The sequence below is a fragment of the Phyllobates terribilis genome, unplaced genomic scaffold (assembly GCF_046119375.1).
Source record: "Phyllobates terribilis strain yellow unplaced genomic scaffold, ASM4611937v1 Scaffold_12__6_contigs__length_324123572, whole genome shotgun sequence".
Lineage (NCBI taxonomy): Eukaryota > Metazoa > Chordata > Amphibia > Anura > Dendrobatidae > Phyllobates > Phyllobates terribilis.
The window spans coordinates 144,450,444-144,475,695 of NW_027362772.1; the positions used below are offsets into that span (position 1 = coordinate 144,450,444).

The 25,252-nt window shown below is 45.1% G+C and overlaps 1 protein-coding gene across 2 annotated transcripts in view; it reads right to left on the reverse strand.

The window, feature by feature from the left end:
• Window positions 1–9,188: 9,188 nt before the first annotated feature.
• The window catches only part of LOC141172290 (BAR/IMD domain-containing adapter protein 2-like), a 200,227-nt gene continuing 184,163 nt past the window's right edge, over window positions 9,189–25,252 (reverse strand). For both annotated transcript variants that reach the window (XM_073656318.1, XM_073656317.1), the window contains 4 exons: window positions 17,393–17,464; window positions 16,162–16,333; window positions 15,889–15,929; window positions 9,189–13,882 (listed from right to left, as the gene is read on the reverse strand). In XM_073656318.1, the coding sequence (XP_073512419.1) occupies window positions 13,810–13,882; window positions 15,889–15,929; window positions 16,162–16,333; window positions 17,393–17,464 (358 nt within the window). In that variant the 3' untranslated portion in view covers window positions 9,189–13,809. The remainder of the gene's footprint in view (window positions 13,883–15,888; window positions 15,930–16,161; window positions 16,334–17,392; window positions 17,465–25,252) is intronic.

Consider the following 25,252-nt stretch of genomic DNA (forward strand, 5'->3'; position numbering starts at 1 on the left):
AAATGCTTCCTCAGCCAATCATGGCTCGAAGCGGTAACCTGCCTCAAACAGTGATTGGCTAAATGGCATTTCCTGTGAATGAAGAACAACTAGAGGCTAAAGACCAGCAATCATCTATGGAGTGTTAGTGCATCAGTAACAATGAATATTGCTTTATTCTTTTTTATTTTAATCTAGTCCACGCTTTTTTTTAAAAAAAATGATTGGCTGTATAACTCTCTTTAGAATGCGGTGTTGAGCAATTGTCCACTTTTAGGGACTTTTTTTCTTACTTAAATGCATGTATTTTTGGCTAAAATTAGGTTTCTTTAAACATTTTGCAGTTTGGCTTTTACATTCTGTGGATAGCACTAAGTTATACAGTCGCCACCAAAAGTTTTGAGACACAACACAAATTTTGATTTTCACACAGTTTGCTGATTCAATGTTTCATTTCATACGTTTTTAAAACTTTTATTAACAATTACTTAAAGTTTATGCAAAGACTCAACATTTACAGCGTTGACTCTTACTGTTCACGACTTCTGCCCTTCACCCCGGCAACTGGATAACAGCTTCTGGGCCAAATTCTGACTGATGACCGCCCATTCTTGTCTAATCAGTGCTTGGAATTTATCACAGTCTGTGATTTTGTTTGTCCTCCTTTTTTTTGAGGATTGAGCTCAGGTTTTCAATGGGATTGAGATCTGGGGAGTTTCTTGGCCATGGACCCAACACTTCAATGTTTAGTTCACTGAACAACTTAGTGACTTGTGACATGGTCTCCATCATGCTGGAAAAAACATTGTTCACCACTAAATTTATTTACCATTATTTAACGACCTTTGGCTCGATCCCGAGCCATGGCAACTTGATGGATGAATGATCTGATGGTCTGTAAGAAGATTGATCTTGTGCAAGCCTAAATAGGTCTACCAGGGTCTTCTCCACTGTTATATTGATAGTATCAAGCCATCGAGTTGCTGGTCTTCCTCTTTGCCTTGTTCCTTCTATTCTTCCGACGCTCTCTTAAAATGATGTGCCAAAGTTGGTGATTCTTGCGTCAAGTGACATGTCTGGCTTAATTTGATCCACAATTGATTTGTTTAATGTCTCCTTGCCATCCATAGTATTGATAACATCATTCTCAAGCACCACACTTCAAAGGCTTCGATTCTTCTTCAGTTTTGTTTGTTTATCGTCCAGGTTTCGCATCCATATTTTACCACAGAAAAGGCCAGACTGTGTACAAGCTGTGTGTTAGAACCCTCCTGTTTGTTTTTTCCACCTTGTGTTTTGCGGTCACGTGACCATCTGCCTTTATATTCCAGCTCCGCCCTTTTGGCTTTGCTGGACTTCAGTGTTGTTTGACTGTTTTTCTAGCCAGGTGCTTCTGTGCCTTCTGTCAGTTCGCTTGTTCCTTCTGGGACCTCTAGTACCTTTTTGTCAGTTTATCTTTTTGTGTTCTGCAACAACTTCTCTGTTTAGGAGGTGTCCCATTTTTGTTCCAGTCCTTAGTTCTTTTAGGGACGCCTCCCCTTATGCTATAGGTCTTCGTTCAGACTAGCCGAGGACTAAGGCGGGTCTGTTCGCTAGGAACAGGCAGCCCGCTACATCGTAGGTATAACGGGTCTGGGAGGCGGAACCTCTGAGCTACTATACAAGGGGGCGGTCCTTGTAAGGGAGCGGGTGGCGACCAGGGTAGACGGGCAGGCAGTCACAGCAGGTGACTGGGACAGTCTCTGAATGAACGGACAGGAGGTCACGGCAAGTGACCGGGGCAGTCTCTGGATGAACGGACAGGAGGTCACGGCAAGTGACCGGGGCAGTCTCTGGTAAAGGATTGGTACGACCTGTGGCGGCAGATGATAGACGTGAGCTCCCAGGTGAGCAGGTGAGAGTCTCTGGATAATCGGGTGGTCACAGCATGTGACGGCGGAGCCTCCAGGAAGACCAACAGACAGGTAGCAGATGAGCGCTCCCAGGTGAGCGGGCAGGAGTCTCTGGACAGGCGGGTGGTCACAGCACGTGACGGCAGAGCCTCCTGGTAGGCTAGCAGACAGGCAGCAGATGAGCGCTCCCAGGTGAGCGGGCAAGCTGGTCCTTAGACAGACTGACAGGAGTTGGAAGGCAGACCGTCGGACCTCAGGCAAGCAGGCAGGTAGAAGATGTGCGCTCCCAGGTGAGCGGGCAAGCTGGTCCTTAGACAGACTGACAGAAGTTGGAAGGCAGACCGTCGGACCTCAGGCTAGCAGGCAGGTAGCAGGATATCAGGCAGGAATTAGACAGCAGACTGGCAGGAATCTGGCAGGTATCTGGCAGGTAACTGGCAACGGGACCTGAGGGCTGAAGCAGAGTAGTGAACAGTGCTACAACATTGCTCGGGCACCTCCATTTTGGAGGAGGTGCCTTTTGTATGGGAGGTCCTCTGGCAATTGGCCGGGGACTCCTTAGGACGGCGCGCGCGGTCCCTTTAAGAGAGGGGGAGCGCGCGCGTGCCCTAAGCACACTGCCGGGGAAGGAGCGCGTGCCGGAAGCAGCGGGGAGAGCAGCGCTGGAGGACGCCGCGCCAGAAGCGGGGAGGTGAGAGGGACGGCGTCTCTGCCTAGAACGGGGCAGAGACGCCGATGCTACAGTACCCCCCCCTTTAGGCCCCCTCTTTTTTTGGCCAGAAAGAAATTTCTCAAGGAGAAGCGGGGCGTTGATGTTCTCCCTGGGTTCCCAAGTTCTCTCCTCAGGACCAAACCCCTTCCAATCTACCAGAAAAAAGGTTTTTCCTCTTACCCTCTTGGAGGCCAGAATACTCTCTACCTCAAAGATGTCATCAGCGGAAACCGGAGCAAGAGGGGCACCTGGATTTTTGGAAAAAAAGTTAAAGACAACGGGTTTGAGGAGAGATACGTGGAAGGAGTTGGGGATCCGTAGGGTGGCCGGGAGGTTTAATTTGTAGGCCACAGGGTTAATTTGCCTGAGGACTTCGAAGGGGCCGATGAATCGAGGACCCAACTTGTAGGAGGGTACTTTGAGCCGCACATGTTTGGATGAGAGCCAAACCTTGTCTCCCGGACGGAATTGGGGCGGATCCAGACGTCTCTTATCAGCATATCTCTTCATCCGCTCAGAGGAGAGAAGAAGAGCGGACCTGGTGCTCTCCCAAATAGTAGAAAATTCGCTGACAAGAGACTCCGCAGCAGGGTTGTCCACAGAAACGGAGACAGGAAGTGGAATCCGGGGATGTTGGCCACCGACTATAAAGAACGGGGATTTGGAAGAGGACTCGCTCTCATGGTTGTTATAAGAGAACTCGGCCCATGGTAGGAGATTCACCCAGTCCGAGTGGTGAGCATCAACGAAGTGCCGGAGGTAGCTGGACAAGATCTGATTGATCCGCTCCACTTGACCATTGGACTGAGGGTGGTAAGCGGAGGAGAAATCCAGGGTAATGTCCAGCAGCTTACATGTGGCTCTCCAGAAGCGAGAGGTGAACTGAACCCCACGATCCGACACGATGTGGAGGGGCAGACCATGGAGACGGAAGATGTGGCGGATAAAGTCTTTAGCCAGCTCGGGTGCAGACGGAAGACCAGGCAGGGGAATGAAGTGGGCCATCTTAGAAAAACGGTCAGCGACAACCCAAATGACAGTACAACCGGCAGAAACTGGAAGGTCGGTGATAAAGTCCATAGCGATGTGTTGCCAAGGAGCAGCAGGTACGGGAAGGGGCAGGAGATGGCCGGCAGGTAGATGTCGGGGAACTTTGTTACGGGCACAGGATGAACAGGCCGCGACAAAGTCTACCACGTCCTTACGCAGGGTAGGCCACCAGTAATGCCGGGTAAAAAGTTGGAAGGTCTTCTTTTGGCCAGCATGGCCAGCTAGTTTAGAAGAATGTCCCCAGCGAAGAACCCTCTCCCGATCTGGCACAGCTACGAACGTCTTACCGGGTGGAAGACGAGTCAGATCCAAGGGGGCCACATTCATCACCTTGGAGGAGTCGATGATGTGCGTAGGTTCCTCCTCTTGATCGGAGGACAGGAAGGACCGGGACAAGGCATCAGCTTTGACGTTCTTGTCCGCCGGACGGAAATGAAGAATGAAGTCGAAGCGGGCAAAAAACAACGACCACCGGGCCTGGCGAGGATTGAGTCTCTGGGCATTTTGGAGATATGCCAGGTTTTTGTGATCCGTGTAGATAATTACCGGGTAGAGAGCCCCTTCAAGCAGATAGCGCCACTCTCCCAGTGCCAATTTGATGGCTAGCAATTCCCGGTCTCCAATGGAGTAGTTGCGCTCCGACGAGGAGAAGATTTTGGAGAAGAAGCCGCACGTTACCATTCTCCCAGTAGAAGACTTCTGGGTGAGCACCGCTCCGGCTCCGGAGGAGGAGGCATCAACCTCCAGGTAGAATTGTTTATTACAGTCCGGACGGTGCAGGACGGGAGCAGAGGCGAAGGCTTTGTTTAGGGAAAGGAAGGCCTCCTCGGCTTCAGGCGACCATGTCCTGGGGTTAGCCCCCTTACGGGTAAGTGCAGATATGGGAGCAGTCCGAGACGAGAAGTGTGGGATGAAAAGACGATAATAATTAGCGAAGCCCAGGAATCGCTGTATCGCCTTCAAACCTTCAGGACGAGGCCATTTTAGAACGGAAGAGAGCTTCTCGGGATCCATTTGCAGACCTGTTTGGGAGATGACATAGCCCAAGAGCGGAAGGGAGGTCTGATCGAAGAGGCACTTCTCGTATTTGGCGTAAAGGTGGTTCTGCCGAAGCCTAAGCAGGACCTGACGAACATCCCTCCGGTGTGTGGGGAGATCCGGAGAGAAGACCAAGATATCGTCCAGGTATACCACTACGCAGGAGTACAGGAGGTCACGGAAGATGTCGTTGACTAGTTCCTGAAAGACCGCGGGAGCATTACAGAGACCGAAGGGCATCACAAGGTACTCGTAGTGACCGTCCCGGGTATTGAATGCCGTCTTCCACTCGTCTCCTTGACGGATACGGACCAGATTATACGCTCCTCGTAGATCCAGCTTGGAGAAGATCCTGGCGCCCTTGAGACGGTCAAACAATTCGGAGATGAGTGGCAGGGGATATTTGTTTTTTACCGTGATGAGATTGAGTCCTCTGTAGTCAATACAGGGACGTAGCGAGCCGCCTTTCTTTTTGACAAAGAAGAATCCGGCTCCAGCCGGGGAGGTAGATTTTCGGATAAATCCCCTAGCCAGATTCTCTTCAATGTACTCAGACATGGCTCGGGTCTCGGCTGCAGACAACGGGTAGATACGCCCACGGGGAGGAGTGGTGCCAGGTACCAGGTCGATCGGGCAATCGTATGGCCTATGGGGTGGCAACGTCTCAGCTTCCTTCTTACCGAAGACGTCCGCATAGGGCCAGTAGGGAGCCGGGAGACCAGGTAAGTTAGCTGGAGTAGGCTGAGGGAGAAGTGGACGGACCGGGACCAGGCAGGTCCTATGGCAGTCAGGACCCCATCGGAGTACTTCACCGGACCGCCAGTTCAATACGGGTTCATGTGTCTGGAGCCAAAGTAGACCTAGCAACAGGGAGTGAGAAAGTCCGGACAGCACATGGAATGAGATCTCCTCAGAGTGCAGCATTCCCACCTGCAGGGTTATGGGTTCGGTGACGAGCAGGATGGTCTCCGAGAGAAGTCTTCCATCCACGGAGGCGACTGACAATGGTTCAGCCAGGGACTTGGTGGGAATATGGTATCTCTCTACCAGAGACTGGGAGATGAGGTTTCCAGCAGCTCCAGAATCCAGATGGGCGAGTTCAAAGAGACGGTTTTCTCCCCAAGCAATAGAGACCGGTAAGGTCAGAGACGGAGAGGGCTTACTTTTGTCTAGGACGACCTCTCCGAGTGGTCCTAGACACTGGCGTTTCCCGGCTTTTCCGGGCAGGAACGGATGAAGTGCTTCATACTGCCACAATAGAAACAGCTTCCCTCGGCTCGGCGAGATTCTTGGCGAGAACCGACCATCTTGGTCTGGTCGACCTGCATAGGCTCAGGAGAGTGTAGCTGAGGAGAGACGGAGGGAGTGACGGGTTTCTGAAAAGTAGGAGCTAGACGTGGAAACCTCCTCTCACGGGTGACCTCTTTGGCACGCTCCTGGAACCGCAGGTCAATCCGGGTGGCAAGAGTTATTAGGTCATCGAGAGTGGTAGGAATATCCCGACCGGCAAGTTCATCTTTTATACGGCGGAACAGACCCTCCCAGAAGACGGAAACCAGAGCGTCATTATCCCAGGCCAGCTCCGAGGCAAGGGTACGGAACCGTATGGCATATTGGCCCACGGTGAGACTTCCCTGACGGAGGCGTAGCAGAGATGATGCGGATGAGGTCTTCCGTCCGGGTTCGTCGAAGACTTTCCGGAAAGCCGTGAGAAAGGCAGGCAAGTCGGACACCAGGGGTCTCCTCTCTCCCATAGAGGATTTAGCCAGGCCAGGGCCTCTCCGGTGAGATGGGACATGATGAAGGCAATTTTGGCCCTGTCGGAGTTAAACTGGTGAGACAGGAGTTCAAAGTGCAGGGTGCACTGATTTATGAAGCCCCGAGCCTGGGCGGAGTCGCCTCCGAAACGAGGAGGTGCAGAAAGCCGGGGTCCGGGGTAGGATACCATGTTATTAGTGGGCAGTGGAGCTGCCGGATTGCGAGTCATGGCACTGGCGGTGGTTGCAGGCAGAGCAGTCAGAGTGTCCAGGCGAGAATTGACATTCCGCAGGTGACCCAGGATGGACTCCTGTTGGGACCTCTGACGGGACAGTTCATGACACAGGTCCGAGAGCGAGGGAGCTTGGGTGCCACCGGGTTCCATGGCCCGAGCAAACTGTAACGGGTCTGGGAGGCGGAACCTCTGAGCTACTATACAAGGGGGCGGTCCTTGTAAGGGAGCGGGTGGTGACCAGGGTAGACGGGCAGGCAGTCACAGCAGGTGACTGGGACAGTCTCTGAATGAACGGACAGGAGGTCACGGCAAGTGACCGGGGCAGTCTCTGGATGAACGGGCAGGAGGTCACGGCAAGTGACTGGGGCAGTCTCTGGATGAACGGGCAGGAGGTCACGGCAAGTGACCGGGGCAGTCTCTGGATGAACGGGCAGGAGGTCACGGCAAGTGACCGGGGCAGTCTCTGGGTAAAGGATTGGTACGACCTGTGGCGGCAGATGATAGACGTGAGCTCCCAGGTGAGCAGGCGAGAGTCTCTGGATAATCGGGTGGTCACAGCATGTGACGGCGGAGCCTCCAGGAAGACCAACAGACAGGTAGCAGATGAGCGCTCCCAGGTGAGCGGGCAGGAGTCTCTGGACAGGCGGGTGGTCACAGCACGTGACGGCAGAGCCTCCTGGTAGGCTAGCAGACAGGCAGCAGATGAGCGCTTCCAGGTGAGCGGGCAAGCTGGTCCTTAGACAGACTGACAGGAGTTGGAAGGCAGACCGTCGGACCTCAGGCAAGCAGGCAGGTAGAAGATGTGCGCTCCCAGGTGAGCGGGCAAGCTGGTCCTTAGACAGACTGACAGAAGTTGGAAGGCAGACCGTCGGACCTCAGGCTAGCAGGCAGGTAGCAGGATATCAGGCAGGAATTAGACAGCAGACTGGCAGGAATCTGGCAGGTATCTGGCAGGTAACTGGCAACGGGACCTGAGGGCTGAAGCAGAGTAGTGAACAGTGCTACAACATTGCTCGGGCACCTCCATTTTGGAGGAGGTGCCTTTTATATGGGAGGTCCTCCGGCAATTGGCCGGGGACTCCTTAGGACGGCACGCGCGGTCCCTTTAAGAGAGGGGGAGCGCGCGCGCGCGCGCCCTAAGCACACTGCCAGGGAAGGAGCGCGTGCCGGAAGCAGCGGGGAGAGCAGCGCTGGAGGACGCCGCGCCAGGAGCGGGGAGGTGAGAGGGACGGCGTCTCTGCCTAGAACGGGGCAGAGACGCCGATGCTACAGTAGGGATTCAGCTTAGTCTATCTGATAGGGATGCCACGGTCACAGTACCTCCTGTGGTGGAAGACGGCGAATATGAAATTTCTTGTATCTTGAAATATAACTCCTGGGTAAAGGCTGATGATGTCTCTGCTCCTAGGCTTGTTAGAGCTTTCCACAAGAGGTTTCTGGATAGGCCTGGGCCTGGAGGATCCTCATAAAAGAGGGGGTACTGTTAGAACCCTCCTGTTTGTTTTTTCCATCTTGTGTTTTGCGGTCACGTGACCATCTGCCTTTATATTCCAGCTCCACCCTTTTGGCTTTGCTGGACTTCAGTGCTGTTTGACTGTTTTTCTAGGCAGGTGCTTCTGTGCCTTCTCAGTCAGTTCGCTTGGTCCTTCTGGGACCTCTAGTACCTTTTTGTCAGTTTATATTTTTGTGTTCTGCAACAACTTCTCTGTTTAGGAGGTGTTCCATTTTTGTTCCAGTCCTTAGTTCTTTTAGGGACCCCTCCCCTTATGCTATAGGTTTTCGTTCAGACTAGCCGAGGACTAAGGCGGGTCTGTTCGCTAGGAACAGGCAGCCCGCTACATCGTAGGGATTCAGCTTAGTCTTACTGTAGGGATAGCTTTCCCCTCTCTTTCCTTAGTACTTGTTGCAGATCATAACACTGTGTCTTCGTCGCCTGTGAAATGTTCCTAGATTTGAAGACCTTGTCCAGTGACTTCATTGTTGATTTGCCCATAACTATTTTCCTATTGACTTCCGGTGTCGCCGCCGCATCTTGAGTGATCATTGATCCAAGTAGGTTGAAGTCCTTTACAACTCCAAGTTCATCACTGTCCATCTCAAATGTGTACTGGTTGTACCTAGCAGTAGTCAATACCTTTGTGTTGAGTAGCAGCCCCATGTTCGAGCTTTCCACCTTGACACTCTGTAATAAGTCCTTCATTCCCCCCACGCTTGTAATTATCAATGTTGTATCATCTACATATTTTAGATTGTTGACGATCATCACCAAATTGCTCCTGGATTATTGGGAGAAGTTACTCTTGGGACAATAATCAACTCTGTAAATCTTGAGTCTTTACATAAACTTGATGTATTTGTCAACACAAGTTTAAAAAACTTATGAAATATTTATTATTGTACTTTGGTAACCATAGAAAACACATTGAAGCAGCAAACTTTGGTTAAACTCAAATTTGTGCCAATCTTAAAACTTTTGGGCACGACTGTATATTCTTCCTTCAGACTCCAGCTGGAGTTACTATACAGTGCAAAATGAATGATGGCACTCAGTCATAACAAGACACGATGGTCTGGATTGATACAATATCTATTTCTTCAGTTAGTGAAATATTTCAGCTTAGTACAACATATGTTACAATGTTACATTATGTTACAGGCACTGGAGAATTCATTCATTGACATACATGTTCTTAGTCATTGATGAGTCAACACAAGGACACAATTTATAAATGATTTATTAATCTCTAAGAAAACCTTTACGAGCAATGGCCGTCATGTCCTCGTTATAGGAATAGATCATTTATTGACATTGTGCCACATACTACTTATAAGAATATGCATGATAACATCCCGACTGGCTAAAAATAAAGTTAGCAGCCTATAAGCGTCCCCGCCATAAAAATAATATTTCACGTCATTCCCATACTTTTACAATTTATACATTGTCCGGTATCGATCCTACAGATATCGTTTAGACCTCTCTTAACATCTAAGAATAAAAACGGCTAGCGATATATTTCATATGCTATAACTCTAAATGCATTGCTCAATCTTGGATTCAGAAAGGACAAAATATTTCATATAAATAGGTTTACCTATAGGAGAACTAAGGAAACAGATTGCGCAAAAAAAACACAATGGAGTCTCTTATATAGAGCAAGGATTTTCCATTGAGGTCGGGGCTCCAGTACATACAGACATTAAATGTAATGTATGTAAAAACTACATTAAAAAAGTTTTTTTTTTCCTAAAAACAGTTGACCATCTACATTAAGTCCTGTTGAAATTAAAAATTATACCTATTAAATATTTTGGAGTGTGTTCTTTAAATAATAATGCTCAGGTTGTAAAAGGGATTGTCTGCGTTGGGCAAACCCTTTTTGTTAGATGAGCACCTCAATTTAATGAGCTAATCATGGGTTGTCCGTTTACTGGTCCCACCCTCGGTCAGCTGTAATCGGTGTTCCATTTCCCTGCAGCGCCCCCACAGGAAAAATTAGGCATTACATATTTCGAAATCAATGGTTTGCTCTTTTCGGTATCTAATAGAAGGACAACACTTTTCAGAATTTCCTAAAATAATAGTTGAAAAAGGCTTTTTAGAACTGGACAACCCCTTTAAATAAACCCAGGATGTCTATCTGTGGTTGGCTTCCTTTATTAGTCTTTCCCAAAGAATAAAAAAAAGACGACATTTGCTTTCTCTCATCAAGGGCGGTATTCACCTGTCCCATCATATAGAGAAACTGAAAACACATAACATTTACCATCTTACACTTTCCAGAAACTTTCAAAAACTTTTACTTTTATTCAATATTCCAGGGCAGGGTTATATGAATTTGTATTTAGCCATCCATCAAACAGCATTTGTAGGTCCGAAGAACTTGTTCTGTATGTAGAGAATAGTCTTATATCTAAGGTCTGTGCACATGGCGTCTTTTAGATTCTGACGTACCCACAGGTTTGAAGCAGAAGACACTCCAGGAAAACATCGGCAGTGTTTTTCATAAAGCGTCTTTCTTCTCTCTTGGCCTCCGACATCTTTTTTTGTTCCAAGGGGAAGTCGCCTAAAGAATGGACAGGTAATTTCTTTTAGCTGCTTCATGGCTTTCGAAGCCTGAAGTGGTTAAAAGAAGCTGAAAAAGACGGAACATCTGCACAGCAAGTCATTTTGACATTGCAGTGCATATATTCTTTTTTATGTTTTCTTAGCCCTTTTTCAGGCAGGTTCTAGGAGCAATTCACCTGATGAAGTCACTTTGTGCACATAACCTATGACTGCCGGAAAACCTCTGTATATGTTTTTTTTCTATGTGTGAATTCTCTCCAGGCTTATGCAGCACTCCATGTGTGGCGCCCCTGAGGGTTCAGTCGCCACAGAGATACTGCACCTCACCCAGAGGTGTGGTGTCTCCCTTCTCTCAGGTAAGATGGGAGTGCTGCACGGAACCCCAAAACACCTGCATCCAACACTACACTGCTCCAGGCCGGCTGGAGGGGCAACATACAGAGAGCAGCAGCTGAGCCCTGACCCTGGCTGGAGAAGGGGGGAACCCAAAGGTAGGGGGAACCAGTAGTGGATGTGGGTGGAGGAAGTAGTTAGAGGAATCACTTTAGTAGGAGTATAAATAGGGAAGCCATCTTAGGGTGGCAGGGTCTGAGTAGGGTCAGTTCTAGGGAGCAGTTCAGAAGAACAGTCTGGGAGCAGAGTCTCATTAGGAGATCTGCTCCACAAGTAGGGCCAGGTCAGAAGGCCCCGGAGGGGAGCAGCGAGTAGGCTCCGATCTACAGAAAGGATCCCAGGGGGTACGGCGCGTGCAGGATGGCACCCGTATGCCCCGCATCTGTCAGAAGACAGAGGGATCGCTGCGGCATTGTAATCCCCAGGAGGGTCAAGTAGGTCCCGGATCTGACGTACAGGAAGGACTTCAGAGCACCCGAGCGGGATTGAGAGTGGGCAGCGCAGAGCAGGAGGGAGAAATACCAGAGTGAACATGGTCAAAATAGGAACACGAGAAAGTGGGGTTCTGCCAGGTATTCCCAAGTTGCCTGAGGAAGGATTGAACCCCCGCCCGGTGAAAGCAGCGTGATGTGGGAGGCCTTTACCTGTATAGTGCACCTGTGAAGTGTCTAAAGAACTGTGAGTAAAATCTTGGATGACTGCACTGCACTGCCTCTGTCTATTCTTCATCGGCGCTATCGTTCCCCCTGCACTACAACGCCCAGCGCAACCCACTCTCTACTACTCCACTGCCCTGAGGCCTGCTCCACCTGTGGGGAGCCGTCCCATCATAAGCTGCCCTAACATCTGCCTCAGAGGACTGTTGCAGCGCTGGTGATCATCACCAGACACCACAGGTGGTGTCACGAACTTTCCCAAATCCCCCATATATTCATATTCCCCTTTTGAGTGACCGCCCTGGGCCACGGACCGGGCCAGCCACCGTGATATCCCCCCGGCAACCAGAGGCCCAGCTGCCGAGTACCCCACGGCCCTGGGGGAGCGTCACATGCTACCCAACATACATCATCAGTGTTGACCATGAAGACCTACAAAAGCTTGTATTTCGGGTTGTTCTTTTCCAACTTAATGGAAATCTGTCAGCAGGGATTTGCTATGTTATCTGACAGCACCATGATGCAGGGACAGAGACCCTGATTCCAGATATGTGTCAATTAGTTTACTGGGGGCAGCAGTTGTGATAAAAGGTTTTCTCAGTAGAGCTCTGAATGCTGAGCTGTGTATAACCCGCCCACACCACTGATTGGCTGCTTTCTGTGTATAACCCCGCCCACACCACTGTTTAGCTGCTTTCTGTGTACAGTGTATATTGACAGAAAGCTGTTAATCAGTGCTGGGGGTGTGATTGGACCAGGAGGCATGAGACACCTAGTCCTGTAGTGATAATCTCCTGCTGATAAATCACTGATTGTACTGAAACAAAAATAAAAAGCACTATGTGATACATCACTGGAATCAGGCCCCTACATAATGGTGCTCTCAGATTAGATAGCAAAATCCTGCTGCCTATAAACCTTAGAAAATGGCAGATAGAACTCTTTTGACTCCCTTATAAACATGCACGCCCAGCCCAGCTCAGCATGCATGCGTTTTCATTACAGAGAGCAGAATATGCTGCCAGACACTTTTGGCGGCTGCTTTTTTCCTGGTGAAACAAAATGATCTAGCTTTGTAATTCAACATGCCGAACCTTCTACTCATGAGGCCGCCATACACTTTAGATGGTTGTCCAGCCACCTTTATTGAGTATAACCCTTTAGTTATAAAGCTTTAAGCTACTAAGTACAACTCTGAGATTTGTGCCCCGCTAATGGTAGACATACGACTTCCTTTTCACCTCCAGGCACTTTTTGCTCGGCCTCCACTCTTCTTTCTTGCGATCTTCCTTAGTCTTTCTTCAACTTCCTTTCACTTTCCATGGACTTTGCTTTCACTTCTTTCAATGATTCTTTTTACTCCTTTTATCTTAGATTTGGCACATACATAGACATTTTGAGAAAACATAGTGTGCTACACGCAACTGAAGTCAAACACATTAAATAATTATATATGTTACAGATGTATTTATAATTGGATTTTCTGCTTCTCAGATAGTATGAGAGCCCTTACTGTAGGTAAAGGCTGAAGAATAACTGTTCCCAGTTCTGCGCCAACACTTCTTACCATCTCAACCTCTTCTTACTATGACTGCATTCCATAGGGTATCGTAATGTTGCCCTACCTTCAGGATGCCAACTGACCCCCGGTGCCCCATATGTATGTCTTACATTACAGAACAAATTTTTAAGCCGCGTTGCTACAATTAAAGTCATCTTATGAATGTGCATGGCTGATCTGTGCTCCGCACAATTGATCTACGATGGTCACCTTTGTGTAATACTGCTGAGGTCATGAATACTTTCAGCTGATTTTGTGTTTTCATGAAAATGTGCGGTGCCATGCATCCGACAAGTCAACGTGCACGTTGCAGGGACGTTTCTCGTAAACAGAATATTTCCAGAGTTAGTTATACTGTTTGCTGGTTTCAGAAAAGACCCAAGTATCACAGTTTTCTTTTATATATATTAGGTCTTTTCATTTTGACTGTTCTTGAAGCAGCATGTTTTTGAAGGACGTCACAAGGTCATTGAATGACAGGAGCCGAACGATCGTTAGTAATTGTTCGCTTCAGTTTCACGTGAGCAAAGGGATTGGTCCTTGAAAAAAAAGTAAAAGAAGATAACAATTGTAAGTATAGATAAAAAAGTGAAAATGTCATATTTTATACATATATATATACTGTATATATATATATTGCAAAGTTATTAGCATAGTCCAACAGAGAAACTGACTCTAAAGGCCCCTTATATATTCTTACACACCTGTTCCAGGTATCCAGGGCTCTGCTTCCTTCACCTTGGTCCAATGCCCTCTATTGCGCTCCACGTCGAGTTTTGCAGGTTGCGTGGCACAGTGACATCATCTCCATAATCTTATTTTAGGCCCAGTCGGACACATATTGTGTCTTCGAATTGTGATTCAAGATTCTAGTTTGGTGTACTGCATCTCCTGTGCACACGGGGCTTAAACTGCTTCTATTCCTGCTGACTTCGCCTAATCTGTTCTGCGCTCCCAAGATTCTTAAGTGTGTCTCATCCTTAGTCCCCACGTGCCATCCTGCCAGTTTCACCGATGCCAGGGGTTATTGTACCCGCCCAGATCTGGGGCTTAGTGGGTCCACTCCACAAGGTGAGCCTAACAGAATCATAATCTGAAAACACAGGCGTATGTCTTAATGGGCCTTAAATAGGATCATAGAGATGACATCACTGAGCCAAGTTGGGCAACCTGCAAAACCCAACGTGAAACACAACAGAGGGCAGCGAAACGAGGTGAAGGAAGGTGACCTCAGGATATCCAGGACAGGTGTGTAAAACATATCAGAGCAAAGTCAGCTGAACCTGCTGATTTCTCCTGGACCGGCTGACTATCCTATAAGCATTGGGGCGTCCTGCTCTGCCCCAATAGATGAAAAAGGATCAGACATGTTAGGGGTGAGCTGAAAATTTCTCTTTATTCATACACCTCTATCCTTCTGCAGAGAGACTCTACAGAACAGCAGCCAGGAAACCATGGCTCCAACATTCAGATTTGACACTCTACAGGAAACCAGCTTAAGGGAACACAGCCCCAGCTGGAGGGATACAAATCTGCTCCATTGACAATCACTGAACCCATGGAGACATTTAGAGAAGCCAGATTGGGACAATTAGGTCATCTGGCCCCATGGAGACATTCAGAGAAGGCAGGTTGGGGCCACCCAGTCACCTGGCCCCATGGAGACATTCGAAGAAGCCAGGTTGGGACCATACGGTCACCTGGCCCCATGGAGACGTTTGGAGAAGCCAGGTTGGGACAATTAGGTCACCTGGCCACGTATCTCAATGGATTGTCAGCTTCCTAAGCATGTCGTTACCCCCTCTCTGTATATCCTCGCCAAAAGTGGGGTGCCACTAGTGGGGACAGTCAGCCCCAGAAGCCCCGAAGTCGCAGATGCTCTATTCCCGGCGAGTTAGTCGAAGGGTGAGACTGTGTAATTTGCACCATCTTGTGTATTTGCTGGGACTGTACTATATGTTATTGTCTGTTGGTGGTTCAATAAAGTATTGCCACAATGTTTTACCCCCCCCTGTGTTGTCTGAGTAGCATTCTGCCCATGGGAAAGGAGTGTTGGCATTCAATGGGATGAACCCTGGTCCATGCGGTCTTTCTAAAGGCAGCCAGGCCAGCGGACGAGAGCACACACTGAACCCCGTGACTCCACATCTGGTTTTTAATTGTTTTTATTGTACATGGTTGATATGTCTTCAATAAAATTATATATTTTTACACTACAGGTGGGCTTATCACTAGGTAATGTCTTAATTGTTGCATAGTTTCTGATCTATTACTGATTTAGCACTCGTTTTTTGTTATATTAGCTGTGCGTCTTAATTTTTGTTATATACTCTTTCCTACAATACACACAATATGAGATATTTATGAAATATTGTCCTAATAAAACATTAACGTGACCTCTGCAATCAATCAGGCAGTTGCTTTCATTGCCTAAACGGCATTAAAAAACTCATTATTTTGGTGAGCACCCTTGATTTTAATTGGCAAATATTGTGTGATGTATTCTCTGAATTTAAAGAGCTTCTTCCTTCCTATTTCCTCTTACCTAGAAGGGGATGATCCTGGGGTTCCAAATTCATTTGCTAACTGAAAAACAAAAGATAAGCATCACAGCATTGTTATCTTTTTCATTTTTCATTTTAGAGGATGTGTCATTGTCACTGTCCGATAAGCTAGACTCACAGGTTTTGGACCCTCAAGGCTTGAACATCGGCATGACATAGAGATATATGAAGCACCGAGCTACAAAGTGGAGTTGTCCTCACTCAGAAGACCCAAGAACCTTAAGACCATGTAATGGAAGTGGCTAAATACTCACTTGCACCAGGTCGGGGCTGATCATGCTGTACGGCCGCTGTCGGAAGGTGCTTGTGCGAGGTGAGGGTGTATATCTGACTGATTCTATCCGGACACTTTCAGATTCAGGAATGGAAACACCAATTTTATCCAGATTTCCAGTGCTGCTGCTATTAAGTTTACTAAGTGGAAAACTGCAAGAAAGGATGATTGTGTATGATACAGGGACAGAGACAGACTGGCAAATGTTTCCTTTGATCAACTTAAAAGATAAGGGGAAGAGAGATAAGGGTTACTGACTTTGTCATAAGATGTCCTTAAAAAGGACCTGTCACTTGCTCAAAAGAATGGACTGAAATACCTTGTAAAAATCCCTGCGCTCCCCTGATTCTGCCACTCTTTTCCATTTTGCTCTGTGTCACTCTATTGTAGAGATATCCACATTTGTTGCTTTTGGAGGGCAGTATGTGAAATCTCTGCTTGTAGTGCAACTGGGTGTTTCACGTCTCCCAGACGCTGCCAATCACAAATGTCAGCATCTGGCACTGCTAGATCAGCTGCCGAGCTGCGATTGGCAGCATCTAGAATGGAGGAGTTAAAGCGCATGCCTCCAGAGAAGATTGTGAAGGAACACCCAGTTGGACTGCAAACAGAGATTTCACATACTTCGCTTCCAAAGCAACAAATGTGAATATCTCAGCAATGGAGGAACGCAGCACAAAATGGAAAAGAGCGAAAGAATCAGGGGAGCTCAGGGATTTTTTATAAGGCATTTAACCCTATTATTTTTTAACAAGTGACAGGTCTTCTTTAATGATGGAATGGCATTTTGCTATGTACTGTAACACAGAAAATCTTTAGAAGCCAAACGAATCCTATTGCAAAGATGTATTTTTTTTTAATTACCCACGCGCTCTTTGACTAGTTAACTGACCACGCTGGGGCTGCAAGGTGGCCGGTAACCTAGACAACGTGCTGTACACTATAAAATTAAAAATCCCTTTTTTCTTGACAACAGAGAGGATTTTTAATAAGTTGTAAATTGCAAAATTTCTTTTTTATGCAGACAACTCTTTTACGAAAAACAAATGCCCCCAAAAGTGTCCATATCTGTTAAGCCATAACAATATTTTCAATGCAATTTCTCCAGAAAACTGACGTAATTGCATCGATAAATGCACCCCAATATATTTTGTAAACCTACAAAAAGGAATTGGATTCTGAGCGAAAATGTGAAGAAAAAAATGTCTTACTTTGAGCCAAGTTTATCTGCATTATCTGCTGGAGGGAGCGGACGAGTGTAGGAGAACGGGAACCATCCTTTCCTATAAAATAAGAAATATACTGAATATTCCCTTGTCTTTTACACACAGAACACACACAAGAATTGATAACATTTCACCCATCATCAACCATTAAATTAAGGAAAGTTCATCTTCCTCTCGCAAACCTCTGTTTATTTTGGCCATTTCTGCTGTATATGAAAGGACGCCAATTGATGCTAGTCTGATTTGGGGTTAAGTCTGCCTGTCTTGGTCGCTTCAAGACAGTCTCACTTTTACATGCAAATTTCTATGTCCTCCACCAGAGGGCAGTAATGTGTTATTTATATTGCAGCAGCAAATGGGTAATTCTGGATCAGCAAATAAATGGACGACCCTGCAAAAAAAAAACATTATAAGCATACCGAAAGAAGTGTATATAATAGAGAATGAGACCCCACATATGATCAAGCAGAAAATATACATAAAGGCATATTTATGTATAAGATACATGTAGGAGGATGATATAGTGACAAATCAATGGAGAAATGTAATATAGGAGATTTAATGGTAACATCCTAATTATCTTAAAACATTGGTATAAACAAACGGACTCAAAAAATATATAACATTACAGGGGTTAGGGTACGGCTACCGAGCGACTGTGGCAATGACAGGTCACAAGATCGCTATATCCTGCTCCCTCATCGTAGCACAATACAAGTGAATGAGGTCATACTGCAGATCCTGGGGAACCACAACCGCAGAAAATGAGATGCATAGAAACTATAAAAGGTACGGCTTTTTGTGACTTGCTTGTCCCGGATGCAGTGCACTAGGGCCCGCAACACAGCTCCATTCACTTGTATTGCGCTATGAGAGGCACAGAGGCACATCGTGAACTTTGGCCATACTGCCTGGGTCCTGAGTCGTGGGTAAAGTCATTGTGTAGCCCCAGCTTTACTCCATCTTGATAACTGCTTTCTGAAATACAGTTGGTCTAGAGATCAGTTAAAACCCAACATGATCAGCTGTGATGCTAAGAGAATAATGTATCCATCACTTCTGTACTGTGACATCACTGTCTAATATCCCTGTACTGTGACATCACTGTCCATTACTTCTGTACTGTGACATCACTGTCTAATATCCCTGTACTGTGACATCACTGTGTTTATTATCCCTGTACTGTGACATCACTGTCTATTATCCCTGTACTGTGACATCACTGTGTTTATTATCTCTGTACTGTGACATCACTGTGTTTATTATCCCTGTACTGTGACATCACTGTCTATTATCCCTGTACTGTGACATCACTGTGTTTATTATCCCTGTACTGTGACATCACTGTCTATTATCCCTGTATTGTGACATCACTGTGTTTATTATCTCTGTACTGTGACATCACTGTGTGTATTATCCCTGTACTGTGACATCACTGTCTATTATCCCTGTACTGTGACATCACTGTGTTTCTTACCCTGTACTGTGACATCACTGTGTTTATTATCCCTGTACTGTGACATCACTGTGTGTATTATCCCTGTACTGTGACATCACTGTCTATTATTTCTGCACTGTGACATCACTTGGTTAATTATCCTGTACTGTGACATCACTGTGTGCATTACTTCTGTACTGTGACATTACTGTCTAATATCCCTGTACTGTGACATCACTGTGTATTATTCCTGTACTGTGATATCGCTATGTTTATTATACCTGTACTGTGACATCACTGTGTGTATTATTGCTGTACTATGACATCACTGTGTTTATTATCCCTGTACTGTGACATCACTGTGTCTATTATCCCTGTACTGTGACATCACTGTGTCTATTACTTCTGTACTGTGACATCACTGTTATTATCCCTGTACTGTGACATCACTGTCTATTATCCCTGTACTGTGACATCACTGTCTATTGTTCCTGTACTGTGACATCACTGTCTATTATTCCAGTACTGTGACATCACTGTGTTTATTATCCCTGAATGAGTGACATCACTGTGTGTATTATCCCTGTACTGTGACATCACTGTGTGTATTATAACTGTACTGTGACATCACTGTCTATTATCCCTGTACTGTGACATCACTGTGTCTATTACTTCTGTACTGTGACATCACTGTTTATTATCCCTGTACTGTGACATCACTGTCTATTGTTACTGTACTGTGACATCACTGTCTATTATTCCTGAACTGTGACATTACTGTGTTTATTATCATAGCACTGTGACATTACTGTGTGTATTATCCCTGTACTGTGACATCACTGTCTATTATTCCTGTACTGTGACATCACTGTGTTTATTATCCCTGTACTGTGACATCACTGTGTGTATTATCCCTGTACTGTGACATCACTGTCTATTATCCCTGTATTGTGACATCAGTGTGTGTATTATCCCTGTACTGTGACATCACTGTGTATTATCCCTGTACTGTGACATCACTGTGTGTATTATCCCTGTACTGTAACATCACTGTGTTTATTATCCCTGTACTATGACATCACTGTGTGTATTATCCCTGTACTGTGACATCACAACGTCTATTATTCCTGTACTGTGACATCACTGTGTATATTATCCCTGTACTGTGACATCACTGTCTATTATCCCTGTATTGTGACATCACTGTGTTTATTATCTCTGTACTGTGACATCACTGTGTGTATTATCCCTGTACTGTGACATCACTGTCTATTATCCCTGTACTGTGACATCACTGTGTTTCTTACCCTGTACTGTGACATCACTGTGTTTATTATCCCTGTACTGTGACATCACTGTGTGTATTATCCCTGTACTGTGACATCACTGTCTATTATTTCTGCACTGTGACATCACTTGGTTAATTATCCTGTACTGTGACATCACTGTGTGCATTACTTCTGTACTGTGACATTACTGTCTAATATCCCTGTACTGTGACATCACTGTGTATTATTCCTGTACTGTGATATCGCTATGTTTATTATACCTGTACTGTGACATCACTGTGTGTATTATTGCTGTACTATGACATCACTGTGTTTATTATCCCTGTACTGTGACATCACTGTGTCTATTATCCCTGTACTGTGACATCACTGTGTCTATTACTTCTGTACTGTGACATCACTGTTATTATCCCTGTACTGTGACATCACTGTCTATTATCCCTGTACTGTGACATCACTGTCTATTGTTCCTGTACTGTGACATCACTGTCTATTATTCCAGTACTGTGACATCACTGTGTTTATTATCCCTGAATGAGTGACATCACTGTGTGTATTATCCCTGTACTGTGACATCACTGTGTGTATTATAACTGTACTGTGACATCACTGTCTATTATCCCTGTACTGTGACATCACTGTGTCTATTACTTCTGTACTGTGACATCACTGTTTATTATCCCTGTACTGTGACATCACTGTCTATTGTTACTGTACTGTGACATCACTGTCTATTATTCCTGAACTGTGACATTACTGTGTTTATTATCATAGCACTGTGACATTACTGTGTGTATTATCCCTGTACTGTGACATCACTGTCTATTATTCCTGTACTGTGACATCACTGTGTTTATTATCCCTGTACTGTGACATCACTGTGTGTATTATCCCTGTACTGTGACATCACTGTCTATTATCCCTGTATTGTGACATCAGTGTGTGTATTATCCCTGTACTGTGACATCACTGTGTATTATCCCTGTACTGTGACATCACTGTGTGTATTATCCCTGTACTGTAACATCACTGTGTTTATTATCCCTGTACTATGACATCACTGTGTGTATTATCCCTGTACTGTGACATCACAACGTCTATTATTCCTGTACTGTGACATCACTGTGTATATTATCCCTGTACTGTGACATCACTGTGTGTATTATCCCTGTACTGTGACATCACTGTCTATTATCCCTGTACTGTGACATCACTGTGTGTATTATGCCTGTTCTGTGACATCAGTGTGTATTATTCCTGTACTGTGACATCACTATTTCTATTATTCCTGTACTGTGACAACACTGTTTATTATTCCTGTACTATGACATCACTGTGTGTATTATCCCTGTACTGTGACATCACTGTGTGTATTATTCCTATACTGTGACATCAATATGTCTATTATTCCTGTACTGTGACATCACTGTCTATTAATCCTGTAGTCTGTCATCACTGTGTATTATCCCTGTATTGTGACATCACTGTGTGTATGTTCCCTCTACTGTGACATAACTGTGTGTATTATCTCTGTACTGTGACATCACTGTGTGTATTATCCCTGTACTGTGACATCACTGTGTGTATTATGCCTGTACTGTGACATCACTGTGTACATTATACCTGTACTGTGACATCACTGAGTGTATTTTCCCTGTACTCTGACATTACTGTGTTTATTATCTCTGTACTGTGACATCACTGTATTTTTTATCCCTATACTGTGACATCACTGTGTTTATTATCTCTATACTGTCACATCACTGTGTTTATTATCTCTGTACTGTGACATCACTGTTTCTAATATTCCTGCACTGTGACATCACCGTGTGTATTATCCCGGCACTGTGACATCGCTGTGTTTTTTATCTCTGTACTGTAACATCACTGTTTCTAATATCTCTGCACTGTGACATCACTGTATGTATTATCCCTGTACTGTGACATCACTGTGTTTATTATCTCTCTACTGTGACATCACTGTGATTATTTTCCCTATACCGTGACATCACTGTCTATCATTCCTGTACTGTGACATCACTGTGTGTATTAGCCCTGTACTGTGACATCACTGTGTTTATTATCTCTCTACTGTGATATCACTGTGATTATTTTCCCTATACCGTGACATCACTGTCTATCATTCCTGTACTGTGACATCACTGTGTGTATTAGCCCTGTACTGTGACATCACTGTGTTTATTATCCCTGTACTGTGTCATGACTGTTTGTATTATCTCTGTACTGTGACATCATAATGTTTATTTTACCCATACTATGACATCACTGTGTGTATTATCCCTGTACTGTGACATCACTGTGTGTATTGTCTCTGTACTGTGACATCACTGTGTTTATTATCTCTGTACTGTTACATCACTGTGTTTATTATCCCTGTACTGCGACATCACTGTTTGTATTATCTCTGTACTGTGACATCATAATGTTTATTTTCCCCATACTATGACATCACTGTGTGTTTTATCCCTGTACTGTGACATCACTGTGTTTATTATCCCTGTACTGTGACATCACTGTGTCTATTGTCTCTGTACTGTGACATCACTGTGTTTATTATCTCTGTGCTGACATCACTGCGTGTATTTTCCCTGTACTGTGACATCACTGTTTATTATCTCTATACTGTGACATCACTGTTTCTAATATCCCTGCATTGTGACATCACTATGTGTATTATCCCTGTACTGTGACATCACTGTGTTTATTACCTCTTTACTGTGACATCACTGTGATTATTTTCCCTATACCGTGACAACACTGTGTCTATCATTCCTGTACTGTGACATCACTGTGTGTATTATCCCTGTACTGAGACATCACTGTGAATATTATCCCTGTACTGTGACATCACTGTGTTTATTATCCCTGTACTGTGACATTACTGTGTGTATTGTCTCTTTACTGTGACATCACTGTGTTTATTATCTCTGTACTGTGACATCACTGCGTTTATTATCCCTGTACTGTGACATCACTGTGTGTATTATCCCTGTACTCTGACATCACTGTGTACATTATACCTGTACTGTGACATCACTGTGTGATTATCCCTGTACTGTGACATCACTGCATGTATTTTCCCTGTACTGTGACATCGCTGTGTTTATTATCTCAGCACTGTGACATCACTGTATTTATTATCCCTGTACTGTGACATCACTGTGTTTATTATCTCTATACAGTGACATCACTGTGTAATTATCTCTGTACAGTGACATCACTGCTTCTAGTATCCCTCCACTGTGACATCACTGTGTTTATTATCCCTGCACTGTGACATCACTGTGTTTATTATCCCTGTACTGTGACATCACTGTGTGTATTATCCCTGTACTGTCACATCACTGTGTTTATTATCCCTGTACTGTGTCATCACTGTGTGAATTATCCCTGTTCTGTTACATCACTGTGTCTATTATTCCTGTATTGTGACATCACAGTGTGTATTATCCCTGTACTGTGACATCACTGTGTCTATTATCCCTGTACTGTGACATCAATGTGTCTATTATCTCTGTACTGTGACACCACTGTGTTTATTTTCCCTGCACTGTGACATCACTGTGTGTATTATTCCTGTACTGTGACATCACTGTGTGTATTATCCATGTACTGTGACATCACTGTGTACATTATACCTGTACTGTGGCATCACTGTGTGTTTATCCCTGCACTGTGACATCACTTCGTGTATTTTCCCTGTACTGTGACATCACTGTGTTTATTTTCCCTGCACTGTGACATCACTGCATTTATTTTCCCTGCACTGTGACAGCACTATGTTTATTTTCCCTGCACTTTTACATCGCTGTGTGTATTGCCTCTGTACTGTGATATCACTGTGTTTATTATACCTGTACTGTGACATCACTGTGTGTATTATCCCTGTACTGTGACATCACTGTGTACAATATACCTGTACTGTGACATCACTGTGTGTTTATCCCTGTACTGTGACATCACTGTGTTTATTATCTCTGTACTATGACATCACTGTATTTATTATCCCTGTACTGTGACATCACTGTGTTTATCATGTCTATACAGTCACATCACTGTGTTTACTATCTCTGTACTGTGACATCACTGTTTCTAATATCCCTGCACTGTGACATCACTGTGTGTATTATCCCGGCACTGTGACATCACTGGGTTTTATTATCCCTGTACTGTAACATCCTTGTTTCTAATATCACTGCACTGTGACATCACTGTGTGCATTATCCCTGTATTGTGACATTACTGTGTTTATTATCTCTTTACTGTGACATCACTGTGATTATTTTCCCTATACCGTGACATCACTGTCTATTATTCCTGTACTCTGACATCACTGTGTGTATTATCCCTGTACTGTGACATCACTGTGTTTATTATCCCTGTACTGTGACATCACTGTTTGTATTATCTCTGTACTGTGACAACATAATGTTTATTCTCCCCATACTATGACATCACTGTGTGTATTATCCCTGTACTGTGACATCACTGTGTTTATTATCCCTGTACTGTGACATCACTGTTTGAATTGTCCCTGTAATGTGACATCACTGTGTTTATTATCTCTGTACTGTGACAACAAAGCGTATATTATCCCTGTACTGTCACATCACTGTTTCTAATATCCCTGCATTGTGACATCACTGTGTTTATCATCCCTGCACTGTGACAACACTGTGTTTATTATCCCTGCACTGTGACATCACTGTTTCTAATATCCCTGCACTGTGACATCACTGTGTGTATTATCCCTCCACTGTGACATCACTGTGTTTATTATCTCTTTACTGTGACATCACTGTGATTATTTTCCCTATACTGTGACATCACTGTGTCTATCATTCTTGTACTGTGACATCACTGTGTGTATTATCTCTGTACTGTGACATCACTGTGTGTATTATCCCTATACTGTGACATCACTGTGTCTATCATTAATGTACTGTGACATCACTGTGTGTATTATCCCTGTACTGTGACATCACTGTGTGTATTATCCCTGTACTGTGACATCACAGGGTGTATTATCCCTGTACTGTGACATCACAGGGTGTATTATCCCTGTACTTTGACATCACTGTGTACATTATACCTGTA